This window comes from Caretta caretta, chromosome 3 (genome assembly GCF_965140235.1).
Source record: "Caretta caretta isolate rCarCar2 chromosome 3, rCarCar1.hap1, whole genome shotgun sequence".
In the NCBI taxonomy this organism is placed as follows: domain Eukaryota; kingdom Metazoa; phylum Chordata; order Testudines; family Cheloniidae; genus Caretta; species Caretta caretta.
In genome coordinates this window covers 32,682,245-32,697,282 of record NC_134208.1, presented here as the reverse complement: position 1 = coordinate 32,697,282, position 15,038 = coordinate 32,682,245, and the positions used below count along the sequence as shown (strand labels likewise).

The following is a 15,038-nucleotide window of genomic DNA, read 5'->3' as shown; positions in this document are numbered from 1 at the left end:
TGCTGCTGCAAGTATTTTCCTGGCTTGTTGTTTTTACCACATCACCCTCTCTGTGTTCTCCACCCTTTAGCACAGGGGTGAGCAAACATTTTGTCCTGAGGGCCACATCAGGGTTACGAAACTGTGTATGCAGGGCCCGGTAGGGAAGGCTGTGCCTCCCCAAACAGCCTGGCCCCTGCCCCCTGACTGCCTACCTCAGAACCCCCGACCCATCCAACCCCCCTTGCTCCTTGTCCCCTGACCGCCCCCCCCCCCCGGGACCCTACCCCCATCCAACCCCCCCAGCTCCGTGTCCCCTGACTGCTCTGACCCCTATCTACACCCCCGCTGCCGGACAGGCCCCTGGGGACTCCCATGCCTATTCAACAACCCCCCCCCCCCGTTCCCATCCCCTGACCACCCCCCCAGAAACGCCACCCCATCCAACCGCCCCCTGCTCCCTGACTGCCCCCTGGGACCCCTGCCCCTTATCCAACCCCCCGCTCCACGCCCCCTTACCATGTCACTCAGAGTGACAGGACTAGCAGCTGCACCACTGTGCCGCCCGGCAGGAGCCAGACATGCCGCCCAGAGTGCTGATGGCATGGCAACCTGAGGCTGCGAGGGAGGGGCCGAGGACTAGCCTCCCCGGCCAGGAGCTCAAGGGCCAGGCAGGATGGTCCCATGGGCTGGATGTGGCCCGCGGGCTGTAGTTTGCCCACCTCTTCTTTAGCATATTAAATACACTACTAATCTTTGCTTTTAAGGTCCTTCATGGCCTAGCCCTACCTATTCATATCTTATACACTACTGAGATGCTGACTGCTGCTCCTGTTCTTGCCAGCTGGCCTTCACGCATTTACTACGTTTTCAAATAAGTACTTTCATGCTCCTTCCTATGCTGCTCCTAATACATGGGATGAGCTCCCTGTAAACATCTGCAAACCTCTGCAAAACCCTCCTTAAAGTCTCCTCTGCCATGAGGTCAGTGCATCATTCAGAGAAGGAATCTTCTCTTCCTCTTTCAAACAAGCAGAAACCTGACCAACACTGAAGAAACCCATCATGGATACTTCAGTCCTACCCAATTCCCAACCAGTGTCAAACTTCTGATTCCTTACAAGCTCATAGCTAGCAAAAGTCTAACTACAAGCAGATATAACTGAAGCTAACATTCTAGACATGATGCATTCTGGATTCAGGCCAGGACATGAAAATGAAATTGCTTTAGTGGCACTGATGGATATCTCCTCCTGTCAACAGACGGAAGCAGTGCTTCATATTTTTGACCATGAGATATGGCTGTATCATCTGACAGGTGGCAGGGATCCAAGGTGATGCACTAAAATTATTTGGGTTCTTCCTACAGGCATATCCAACAAGTAGTGACAGGAAACTGCACCTCCATTACTAGACCCCCTCATCTGTAGAGTTCTACAAGGATCAATTCTCTCTCTGGTCCTTTCCAAGATCTATATGCAACCACTAGCTGAACTGGTCAGACAACATGGACTCCAGTGTCACCAATATGCAGATGACACACCACTCTACCTTCCCTTAACCACATGTGATTGCACCACTACAACCAAGATGGCCGTGCTTGAATGAGACCAGCTCATGAATGAAGAACAGTTGGCCAAAGGAAAGCTGAGGTGATGGTGGGCAGAAAGGAAAGTATTTTGAAGAATTTTCAGCCATGATGCTGTGTCCTTTGGCAGAATGTTCACATCCACCATTGGTCAATTCAGTCTGTAGTCTAGGAGTACGCTTGGACTCCTCACTGACTCTAAGCACTGGTTGGCTAGGAGTCTCCTTCCCATCCTGGTGAACAAAGACTGAGCCTCAGTTATTGATGCCTTCTTCACTTTTTGGCTGGCCTACAGCAGTGCTACATACTAGGGCCTGAAACCGCCAGCACTCAGAAAACTCCAACAACTACAAAATGTTGCAGTGCAAAACAGGCTACTCAAATATTTGTGAACAAATCATATCTGTCCTCCATTCTCTACACTGGCTTCCCACTGAATTTAGAATCAATTTCAAGGTCTTGGTCCTTATCTTCAAAACGCTCCATGGCTTGGGTCCAGGATACCTAAAAGGCCACATAACCACCAGGTCAAAGACCATGAATGACAACTTTGCTCCTGTGGAGCGATGGAACTCTCAACAATAAAAGTAAAGCTTGTCTATGTGGGAGACAAAACCTTCTCCAGGACTGTCCAAGACTGTGTTATGAACTCCCCCAGGAATTAAGGAACTTCACAAACCTCACTACCTTTCACTCCAACTACAAGCCACCTTGTTTTCTTTAACAAAAACACATAGCAACAGGTATGTTTATATAATTATAATAATAATAATAATAATAATAATAAAAAACCCTACCAAAACAATACATTCCACTGCACGCATACACCTCCTTCTGGGGAGAGGATGAAAGAACAAATGTGTCAGAAATTAGTTATGTTGCTTAATGTGCTACTGGAAGGTAAGCTCAGATACCATGGTGATGAAGGTAGTATAAAAACCTATGTAGAACAGTGGCCAAGAATACCGGTTAAATACTTCAGACTTTCAATATTTCAAATTTATAATCCTTAAAAAAATGTTAAGTACCCAAACCTGCAAAACTGCCATGTGACCCCTTTCCTCTAAGTGACTCTTACATCCTTCATGTTGTCAAAGATTTAAGATTAGATTACTGAAGATATTGGCATATCTGCATAAACATTAAGTGTTTCACATGAGCTCTTGCGCTTTCTGGTGGTGAGGGAGATGGTAAGCAGAGGGAGCACTGAGGGGGTGTGGTTAGTGACTTTTACATATCACAGAACTGTGTGAGAGAATTGTCTCAAAAGAGGTTTTAAAGCAAGATAATGAAATGATTCAACAGAATTAAATAAACTGCTTGGATAATTCAGCAGAAAAGCAGTTGGAGTCAGCAAGGTTTCTTCCTCAAGGGTTGGTGTTTATCACGAAAGTAAAATAATTATCAGAAAGTAAGCAGGAAAAAAACCTTTTTAATGTTCAACTCCATCCTGAGACTTCTCGGTGAGGAGCCTTAATTTCCCAAAAGTATTCTTCCCATTGTCTCCCATTCAGCCACTCTTCTAGTCCTTCCCCTGAGTTCCTGTTCAAGGGAAGGGAAAAGCTGAACAGCATTAATCCCTTGTTCTCTGGGGATGTAAACAAAGGGCTGAATTTCCACAAGTTACTCACAAATGTTGGTACATGTGTAATTTACATAAACAAATACCTAATCTCTACACACAAACCATTTATTTGCATGTGCACACAGTTAGTGCAAATACATGGGCACAAATCCAAGGCATTTGTACTCACACAAATTTATGGACAGTTGTGATCACTTAACTTTGAAAATCCAATCTATAATTGAAAAACGGGCATTCACTCTTTACTGTAAGAGACAGTAGCTATAATTTATGAATTGGTAACAATATTAATCCTTTACATTTGTATAGTGTTTTTCATTCAAGATCTCAAAGTGCTCTCACAACATTAATTAAGCTTCAACATCCTTCTGAGCTAAGTAATCTTACTTCTCAAATCAAATGAATATTTTTCTCTCTTATAGGCTGGACTCTATCTTTCTTACTCTAAGCAATACTTGGTTTCTCTATGGAGAATTTTAACTTTTTTTCTTCTGGATGAGTGGGGAATCCTTGTCATAGAAGAAGTATAGTGACTCCTTCAAGGAAAACAAAAGTTCCTATTTTAAGATGTGACTGCTATGTAGTAGATGCTGTCTAATGTGAAATGTAGATAACATTGGGAGTTTTGCTGGAACTAAGTTCACTTCTTAAAATCCAAACCAAAAACTAGGAAGCTGGTGATTTTGGTCTACAACTGTGAGAAAATAATGTGTCCAAAAATTATTCTGTTTAAATATTTTATTACACTGTATATTTATGTAAATATTTATTTACACTGTACGTTTTAGGATAAATGTCTCAGTAAGAAGACAACTTGTCATAATTTTATTATGTTTTTGCTTATTATGTTGATTTTTATGTTAATAATACTGTTTCATTATTGTTCTTATGTATTATTTGTATGACAGTAAACCCCAGAGATCCCCAGTCAGGTTCAGTGACCCATTATTCTAGCACTTTACAAACACAGGAGCAGACAGTCCCTGCCTCTAACAGAATCTGAGGTTAACTCATAGCATATAGATTTTGAATTAGTTTGTGTGAGAAGAATATTGACCCTCACCCAAGATCACAAAAGCTGCAACTCAATTTCCTATATAAGTGTGCTTTTGAAAAATGTGACTTCACTTAAGAGTATCAGAATAACCAGTTCATGTTATCCAGGTAGCCTGTCAAAGCATATAACAAGTAAAGTCCTTTCTAAAACTTATAATTCTGATTTAGAGGAGGGCTGATGAGATGTTGCTATTAGCTTCTGCCATTTACAAATGTTTGTCAAACCTTCCACTTTAAAAAGTCTCTATATAACAGGAAAGCTGCTTTTTTTCAGCATAAACCAGAAATACCCTTATCTAAAAACATTTATCTGATCTATTCGTTACCCAAATACAAAGCAGTTTAAGAGACCGTATTTGCTGGTCAGACACTGCCATAGCTTCATGGTGACACAACATTACATAAGTATCAATATCATACTTGAAAGATGTTCAGTCATTCAAGTCAATTTTGTAGTCCTTGGCCCTGATCTCCACAAAGTTTCAGTTTGCTATGGTCTTTACGGCTCCAGTACCCGACTGATAACTGTCATATTAAGTAACAAGACCAACCAAGCGGGATCTCACAATTCTATTTCATTATGAATTTGGAAAAATGAGATCACCAAGCCTGACAAAAAAATTCTGTTGGGCAATCTTGTTATCCTTTCAGCACCTAGGGCTTGATCCAAAGCCCACTGATGTCTATAGGAAGAATCTTGCTGACTTCACTGAGTTTTGGATCAGGCCTTAAGCAATTAAAACTTCCAGGCAAACTTTTAGACTTCTATTGGAATGGATTCGGGTTTAAATCTTCTTGAGTGATACACAAACAAAAATTCATTCAGTAAACTAATGAACTATAACAAAGCTTACTACATGTGAGATTACTAAACAATCAGTTAGTTAAAAACTACAGGCAATTAGCAAGAGCTTCAACATCTAAAAATAGTCAGTCTAAGAAAAAGCCAAAGCAGGGGGACTTTTTTCCACAGGAATCCTGTATTTTAAGGATAACTAATAGCTATAATAAAAGTAAACTTACGAAGATAGATATTAATTTCTGACTGTTGACACCACTTTGAGCACCAACAAATGATAGCTTGTAAAAAGGCATAACAGGAGGGAGATATGAAATAAATCATTTAAAAATGTTGACTAGATTCAGTTAACATGCAATTAACACAGTAAAATACTAGACTAGATTCATGTCATGCACTTAACACAAGTGTACAGGAGGAGATTGGCATGAATATTTGATGTTATAGAAATAAAATTTGACATGAAAAGAAGCTTATAGTAAATTTAGCTGAAAGATTCTTTCATCTAAGATATTAACATTTGCTGATCCTCATTAAGTTTCTTATTTTGATGAGTTACCTAATTTGTTTTTCTTTAAAAAATAAAATTAATATGAGAATCTAAGAAAATATCTTTAGCTAAGTGTTTTAGTAATATAACAGGATTGGAACATGAGTCATAACAAAACAATCAAGGTTGTAATTGATACAGCAAATGCAGTAAACAAATATATAATCCACATTTTTTTCAAAAGCACGCAATACTCACTGGTGTTATAAAATGCAGCCAAATTTGTCTAACACCAGTTGGGACATGAAGTATCAGGAGCACAGACAGTTTATCTTAATCTTAATGTCAAAAAGCTAATGCAGCATAAATTACAAAAAAGTAAAAATAAATAAAAAAATCAAGCACTGTATGAGCAACACAATTTAAGGGAAATTGCTTACCTGCAGCTAGAGTATTTTGAGGGTAGACTTCTTTATAGATTCACACATATATTGGCCTTGTGACCTTCAGATGCTTGAGAGCGTACTAGCAAGTTTATGTGGTAAAGTTTAGTATCACTTTGAGGCATATGCACAAGCATATCTACATCAGGCAAGCACACAGGCCTCACCCTCACTTCCCAACTACCTGCTCAGAAATAAGATTCAAAGTTAAGCAGGGAAAAGGTAAGTTGGAGGTGGATTTGGGGAGGCAATATATTTGGAGATCTCCAGTTCTTTCACAATAACTTAAGTCTGTTATCTGTTTGAGGTGATAACTGTATCTTGGACTAAAATTCAAATGTGTACATATATATAGTCAGACCAATTCATGTGTAGGAGGATGGAAAAATATGTTTAGCATCCTTAATGTGAAACGGATCAGTTTTTAAAAAGGGTAATGTACAAAATGTCAGTAGTCATTGGTTTTAATTCAAATCATATGTGCATCTTTTGCAACAGACGATCAACAGGCGTTTCATTCATATGTGTCTGGACCTCCACTCTGATAAGGGAGCAAATAAAATTAGCATACCCTAATGTGCATGGATTCTGGGTGCAGTGTGGTATGATAATGATTACAAGTATGTCACTGGTATTGCGTCTGTACAACAAACAATCTGTTTACTTGTCCTTCATTTGAATAAAGAAATGAAAAAAAATTAAGACTGGAAAAAGTTCCTATAAACATGTTAAAGCTCTCTCTCCCCTAAGAAAGACCTGATCAGAGAGGCTTGTTACATGTAAATGTGCAGTTTTAGCCTGAAATACAGAAAGAAGCTAACAAAAAAAATTAAGAGACTTTGAAGTAGATTATAAAATATTCCATTCAATTTCCATGGACAAAATGCGCGCAGTTTTTCCCATTATTTCCAGCTCATTTTCAGAAGCATTTCATACAGACTAATATGCTTGTAAGGAAGTGCACATGAACTGCTTCATCTGAAGGTGGTATTTTACCATATAAGCTTATTAGACAGCTCCAAGATTATTTTCTTTTGTTCAGAAGACCCAACAGTGGGAATCTATGCAGAACACCTACCTTTCAGGAAAAAAGACTTTTTTTTTTTTTTTTTTTTAAAGAGAGAACTGTTCCATTGAATAAACTCCAGATATATCTGAGAAGTTATGCCTGTAAATGAATAATGCAAACCAAGCTTTTCATGCAATGACTATATATATATATATAGCAGCACTGCAAAAAATCATAATTCTTACATTTGGTGAGGGATCTGTTTGTTCATATTTTACATCTTCTTTCCCATTTGCATCAGATTGTGTCAGTTGGTATGATCTGCCTTCAATGAAAGTAATATAGTCTTTATAAGAGCATAATGGGCCTGCCAGGATACCCATGAAATTACAGTTGTAACTTAAATACTCCAGTAGACTTGGCATGCGTCTGTAATTCAAAGACAAGCAACTTGTGAGAGGTACTCTATGCTTTTAAAACAGTCCACTGTAGGAATAATCATTTATTTTATTACTTATTCTAATTCCAATAAAAACACATACAGTGAAGCAGTCTAGTTACATTTTATAACTACAATTTAAAATATAAATGAACGTTTCTTCATCAGTCTATACTGAGCGTTTCCAGACTGATTTGCCTACCCACAGGGACTTTCTCAAAGCCCAAAATCATACCATCAGTTTTTAAGTAGATCTCCCCACTGTGATCAATGAGAAACTTTGCTTAAAAATCAGTGATATAATATATCTGTGCAATTAGATAAAGGGCTCTTGTCAGTCTAAATTCAGTTTGTCTCTAGGGTACTATCAACTGAAGTTCACTGGAGTGAGAGACTGAAGGATCTTTCATGGTAGCACAGGTTTTTTATATATATACATATAGTATATACGTATGTATATGTACAGGCACACATACACCCTTCCGCACCACCCTAAGTACAATAATACAGACAAAAAAGCATACTTAAAAAAATAGAACAGCTTTGGTCCTCTGTCAAAATTGTGGTAAAAATTTCTGAAATTGACAAAGAATTCCAAATGGTTTATCTTATGGAAGTGACATGAAGAATAGAAAAATATTGAATAAAGGAGTACATTTTCTACCTGCATGTCCTAATAGATGGTGCAAAAATGATATTTAAATAAATAAGAACTGCCTGTAAAACCCCCACTTGGGATTTCTTTTCGAAAGGACATAGTTACAAGCATAAATGTCAACACCTCACATAAATTATAGGTCCTCCCATTCTGTAAGTTGATATTTATTTCTCCCCTGATTTTTTTTTTTAAAAGAGAAGGGAGGCACTCAATTCTTCAGTAGTAGTCACTGAACCATTATTTCAGTGATAATAAAATGAGTATCAAAAAGAATTGTGATGTTCCCTTATTCAGTTTTTGAAAATCACACTATATACCAACTACTTTCCCTAAGAACTGCTAACGTAATCTTTCAGTAACTTAAAAAGTGCTGAGAATGATTTCTACTCCACACTCAAGTCATTCTGAAGATTTCAGTTCAATCAGGATTCAAATTTATGATAACAGGAAGCCTAAAATCAATGCATTCAAATGAATGTACTACATCACACTTTCCCTATATACTTCATCAGTATGATTTTTCCAGTGTAGTAAACACCAGGATATGTTGACTTCTTGGTCTACTAGAGTTTAGGTGGCAGAACATCTTGCATTTAGACTAAAATTCAATTCCCAACTTAATTAACTTCATGCACACACACAATCTACATATTTTTAAATTATTCTTACAGCAATCATGGTATAGCTATCACCAACGAAGGTAAGATAGGAACACTAAAACCTTATCCAAAAGGAGACGCACTGTCACCTGCAGTTCAGTTCTCACTGGAATCCGTGACCAAATTTCCCAAAGACAGTTTTCCACCTGCTACTATTTCATTTATGCCACAGAAAAGTAATCTCTATATTTTTAACTAGTTCAAATTCCCTTAGTGCATAACTCAAGAGTTGGAGTAGTCAGCTGATCAAAACAGAGAATTCTGAAGAGTTTAAACATAATACAGCATACTCTTCTTTTACAGAAGATGCAGCTGAGGATCTTCCCCTGGCCTCAATCTCAGAACAGGTACCAGAAAGAGTTAAAAAAAAAGCTACTAATCTTTTCGTTACTGTTTTTCGAGATGTACTGCACACGTCCACTCCACCGTAGGTGTGTGTGTGCCCCAAGCACAGTCAATGGAAATTTTTCCCTCGATGCTACCCATCAGGGCAGCTTGGGCGCCCTCTGGTGCTTATGCTCATAGTGCCAGGATAAAGGGCCCAGTGACCCTGCACCACCAGTTTCTTCTTTCCGGGCAACTCTGACATAGAGGGGGGTGGGTCATGGAATGGACATGTGCAACACACTTCAAAGAACAACAGGAAGGAAGGTTAGTAACCGTTTTTTCTTCTTCGAGTGCTTGTACACGCCCATTCCACTGTAGGTGACTCCCAAGCAGTTGCACAGAATGTGGGATTGGAGCTCACGGACACGCTGACTGCAGAACAGCTCAAACGAATCTGGCATCATCCCTAGACTGTTGGCGTACTAAAAAGAGAACATATGCACTGATGACCAAGTCGCTGCTCTGCGAATGTCCTGCGCAGGGATGTGAGCAAAGAGTGCAGCTGATGATGCTTGTGCTCTCGTGGAGTGGGCAGTCAGGATAGCTGGCGGTGGAACACCATCTGCTCATAACACGTGCAAATGCACAATGTAATCCAAGACTAAATTTTCTGACCAGAGATGAGAAGACCTCATCCTGTCAGCTATCGCGATGAACAATTGGGTGGATTTATGGAATGGTTTGGTACTTTCTATGTAGAATGCTAGGGCATGTCTAACATCCAATGAGTGAAGCTGCTGTAATTCTCTATTTGCATGTGGTCTCAGACAGAAAACGGGTAGGAAGGTTGTCTGATTGCTATGAAACTGGGAAACCACCTTTGGGAGGAAACTAGGGTGAGGTGTAGCTGCACCTTGTCCTTAAAGAAAACTGTGTACGGAGGTTCTGATGCGTGGGTGCAGATCTCTGAGACCATTCTAGCAGAAGCAATGGCCACTAAGAAAGCCACCTTCCATGAAAGGTATAACAAGGGTCACATTGCCAAAGGTTCAAATCAGGGACTCATACGTTGATAAGATCGGGTTTAGGTCCCATGGAGGGACAGGTTCTTGCACTTGGGGATACAGTCTTTCTAGGCCCTTGAGAAAACAGATATTACTGCAAGGTGAACCTTGATTGAGGCGATCGCTAAACCTTCCTGTTTCAGGTGTAACAAGAACTCGAGAATGTCCTGAAGTGATGACTGCATGGGCGAGACTCTGTGTTGGGAAGCCCAGATGGAGAACTGCTTCCACTTTGAAAGTTAAGTAGCCCTGGTGGATGGCTTCCTGCTACCTACTAGTGTACAGGGAGATTTTAGCAGACCAGCAAAATGCCTGGACCACTATCAATAACTGGAATATTGATTGTCACGCTTATTGCCAAAAGCAGCTAAATCAGCAGGTCTTAGCAGGCTTTACCATATCTAGCAAGAAGCCAGGACGGGAGAGGGCCCTGTGTCCTTTCTGATAAGATCTCTGTTGAAATTGCTGAGGTATGTGTTTTAGAAAAACAGGAAACTTATCTATATCTGCCCTTTGGGATGCATTTGTCAGGGTCCTCAAGACATATGGATTCTGCAAATACACATCTGTCTAATTAATGGTTTGAGGAAACCTCTTGCTTAAACTTTGAAATTGTTTGCTTAAGATTTTTTTTATTGACATGTTATTGTTACACTAACCCAAATAAATAATGAGTGAAAATATGGGGGAGATGAACTCTTCAGAGACACTTCATGGACACAGCTTAGGGTCCCCAACAGCAGCTGAAAAACTGGCCAATTGGACAGCTGTCATTGTACCACTCAACGAGCCCTCCAGACTTCAGTAATTATTGATTTTGGGGGTGTCTTACTAACCTGTTGCGAATGTGTGTAAGTGCTTGAGACTAAAATAAAGCACAGCTTTAAGTGAAAGAACTCTTGTATTATACTGTTTGTGCCAGCCACCTATCGGTCAGATGGCTGTTGTCTTCAGTGATTTATTTCCTGCCACTACCTCATCAAGAGTAATAGTTACCAAGAGCTTTTGGTTTTTAGAATCACAGTAACAATAGGACCTAACAAACCTGCTCCGAGCAAGCCAGCTCTCTGGGATTTAGCCATGGCATTTATTCCAGGCTGTCGCGTGGAGCAGATGACCATGATGCTGAGAGATCAGGTCCAGATGTAGAGAAAACAGGATCATAGTCACCATGGAGAATCCTAGCAGTGTGGCTAACCAATGCTGATGTGGCCAAGCTGGAGATATTAGAATGACCCATGCCCAGTCCCAGCTGATCTTGAGCAGAAACTTGTGCATGAGTGGGATAGGAGGGAAAGCGTAATATAGGTGACCTGTCCACAGGAGTAGGAAGACATCCGTGAGCAATCCCAGGCTGAGACCTCGTAGGGAGCAGAACTGGTGACACTTCCTGCTGTACCTGGTTGCAAACAGACCTACCCAGGGAGTCCCCGACTGCTGGAAAAAGTCTCTTGCAACGTCCAGGTGAAGGGACCACTTGTATGACTGGAGAAAGACCTGCTTCAGTGATTTGCCCACTTGTTCTGCATTCCTGAAAGGTGAGAAGCCTCGAGGTGGATTGAGTGAGCCATGCAGCATTCACATAGCTGAACTGCTTCTCGACATGGGGGGGGGGGGGGGGCAGAGCAAGCTCCTCCCTGCCTGTTGAGATAGAACATGGCTGCAGTGTTGTCTGTAAGAACCAACAAGCTCTTCCCCATAATGTGAGGCAGGAATGTCTGATAGGCCAGGTGAACTGCCCTAAGCTCTCTGACTTTTTAGTGAGAGCTCTTCCAGAGACCAAAGGCCTTCAGTCCTGAGGGGAGCCAGGTGAGCTCCCCAGCCTAGCACTGATGCGTCTGAGATCAGGGATATCAATGGTTGGGGCCCTGAAAGGGGAATGCCCACACAAACCACCAGCGGGTCCAGCCACTAGTTGAGGGAGGTGAGAACCGGGGAAGGTATTGTGAGATCAGAGTCCAGATGGTGGCAGTTTGGTGAGTACACCAAGGCCAGTCATGTCTGAAAGAATCAGTGGTGTAGTCTTGCATGCTGCACTACATACGTACATAAAGCCATGTGGCCCAAAAGCATCAGATAGTCCAGGGCTGTTGTAATTGGGTGGCCCTTGAGGTGTACTATCAGGAATGTGATTGTCTGAAACTGACTATCTGGGAGGAAAGGTCTGGCCTGGGTAGAATCAAGCACCACCACAATAAACTCTATCCTCTGTAGTGGAGTGAGGGTAGACTTCTGTACAATTATTAGCAAGCCCAGGGCCTGGAATGTCGACTGGATGAGGAGGATGCTGGACTTTACCTGATCCCTAGACCGGCCTCTGACTAGCCAGTCATCCAGGTACGGGTAAACTTGCACCCCTCACCTCCTCAGGAAGGGCGCCATTACACCCATACATTTTGTAAAAACCTGTGGAGCTGCTGACAGGCCGAATGGGAGTATCATGAATTGGTAGTGCGTGTGGTTCATGACGAATGTAAAGAACCTTCTGTGGCCTTGGAAGATCGATATATGGAAGTGAGCGTCTCTTAAATCGAGGGCAGCATACCAATCCCCGGGATCCAGGGAGGGAATAATAGAAGCCAGGGAGACTATGAGGAGCTTTAATTTCTTGAGATACCTGTTAAACTGGCACAGGTCTAGAATAGGTCTGAGACCGCCCTTGGCTTTTGGGATTAAGAAATAATGGGAGTAGAACCTCTTCTCCATTAGATTTTGTGGACCCTCTTTCACCACTCCCACCTGAAGAAGACATTGAACTTTCTCAGCCAGAAGTTGCTCTTGAGAGGGGTCCCTGAAGAGGGACAGGGAGGGAGGGTGTGAAGGAGGGGTAGAAATGAATTGGAGAATATATCCCACTTCCACCATGTTCAGCACCCAATGGTCTGTAGTGATACAAGAGACTATGCACAGATGAAGTGGGATAGGCAGTCTGCAAATAAAGGGAAAACAGAATCCAGAAGCATGGAACCTGGTACAGCATCCTCGAGCATCCCATCAAAAGGCCTTTTTGGAGCCTCCTGGGTGTCTGGATGGGACAGACATTGACTCTGAGGTAGAAGGGGGTGGTGATCTATTCCTAAAGCCCCTGCTCCTTTTCCTCTGTGGGTCTTGATGGGGCCATGGGGTGGAAGACTGGGAGGACTGCTGAGGTCTGTAGTGCTTCCTAGAAGTTGCTAGGGTATACAATCCCAGGGACATAAGGGTCACTCTGGAGTCCATCAGTCCATGAAGTTTCACGTCGGTCTGCTCCGAAAAGAGCTAAGCTCCCTAGAAGGAAAGGTCTTGGAGGGTTTCCTGGAAACTCCTGCAGGAGGCTGGAGGACAGTAGCCATAAACTCCTATGCTTGGCTACTGTGGAAGCCTGGACCTGACCGCCAAATCTGCTACATCTAAGGCAGCTTGCGGGGAAGCCCTCGTTATGCATTTCCCCATATCTACCAGCAAGAAGTACTCCAGCCTGGCCTCTTGCAGCAGCAAATCTCTGAACATCAACATGGAGTCACACATGTTTAAGTCACATCTGCACAGAAGCACCTGCTGGTTAGCAGTCCTGAGCTGCAGACCCCCAGTAGCGTAGACTTTTCTACTGAATAAGTCCAACTTTTTGGAGTCCTTTGCTTTAGGTGTTTCACCATGCAGACACTGCCTTTCCCTTTCATTGGCAGCAGATTCCAACAGAGATCCTGGGGGCTGGATGGGAAAGAGTGTACAGGAACTCATAACCCTGGGAAAGAACAAAGTATTTCCTCTTGGCTCTCTTTGACGTAGGGGGAAGAGATATGGGGGTTTGCAAAGAGGCTTTCACAGAGAGACAGGGCTACTTTTGACGGACCTGCCATGGTCAGAATGTCAACCTGACTATGGGAGGACTCCTTTACTACCTCCACCTGTAAGCACAAATTTAAGGCCACCCTCATCAGTAAATTCTGGTGTGCCTTATAATCATAGTGGTAAGGCGACACGCCCTCCCCAACATAGCCTTGTCTGGAGAGGAGGCCAGCACTGGCTGAGGGCACTCCTCTTCTCCCTCTGTGCTGACAGGATCCCCCAAAGCTGGTTCCTGAAAGTTGGCACTGGGTTTGGTACTGGAATCCTGGTCAGATGCTGCCCAATGAGATGGAGGTGCCCTTTTCTTGGAGGCCACCGAATAAGAGTGTCTCGAATAGGGTCCACTGGTTCCAAAAGGGTCATGGCCCATTAGGCCAAGCACTCAATGGCATTACTGTGCCCAGGTCCATGGCAGGATAGGTATGACTGAAAGAATAGCGGGGGTGGCTCCTCGGACGAGAGGAGTGTTGACTCAACCTCTGATTCCAGCAACAATGAGCCTCCCTCCAGTGACCAGGGAAGTGCAGTTCCCACCAGTGCTGGAGACGAGTGCCAAGGTGGGAAAGCCTGCATTTGGGCCAGCGTGGTCAGTTTCCCATTAGCTGGTACAGTGGGCCCTGGAACCAAACCGTAATTAGGGGCCATGTGCTCCCTCCTGCCTTCCAGCACCAATACAACCGACTCCTGTACTGCCGGTGATGCCAGTACCGACAGCAATAGCTGGTCTCTGGCTGCAGCAAATGCCTCCGGCGTGGATGGCACTGCAATAGCGCGCGTATCACACTGTCCCTCAGGTGCTAATGGTTCATCCGGTACTAGACTCTATGGTGCTGACTGCTGTGATGCTGAGGCAGAGGAGTGGCCTGACTCAGGTCGAACTCTGCTCTGCTCCCTGTGCCTGGCCTTTGGCATCAGGGAACATCCCCTCAGTTTCTCATGCCTCTTCCTCAGCACTGGGGATGGTGAACGGTGCTAGAAATCTTGCCTGGTGAAAGGAGTGCTCCTCACCGACACCAAGGTGCTTGGTGCCAAGTCCGACTGGCTCGGAGGAAGGTCTCAGCACCACCTCTATCAGCAGGAACTTCAACCTGGCCTCCCTTCTTCATATGAGGTT

The 15,038-nt window shown here is 42.8% G+C and overlaps 1 protein-coding gene across 2 annotated transcripts in view; it reads right to left on the bottom strand.

Moving 5' to 3' along the window:
- Positions 1–15,038, bottom strand: part of MBOAT2 (membrane bound glycerophospholipid O-acyltransferase 2) — a 217,767-nt gene that overhangs the window by 36,332 nt on the left and 166,397 nt on the right. For both annotated transcript variants that reach the window (XM_048845456.2, XM_075126425.1), the window contains exon 7: positions 7,195–7,378. In XM_048845456.2, coding sequence (XP_048701413.1) covers positions 7,195–7,378 — 184 coding nt within the window. The remainder of the gene's footprint in view (positions 1–7,194; positions 7,379–15,038) is intronic.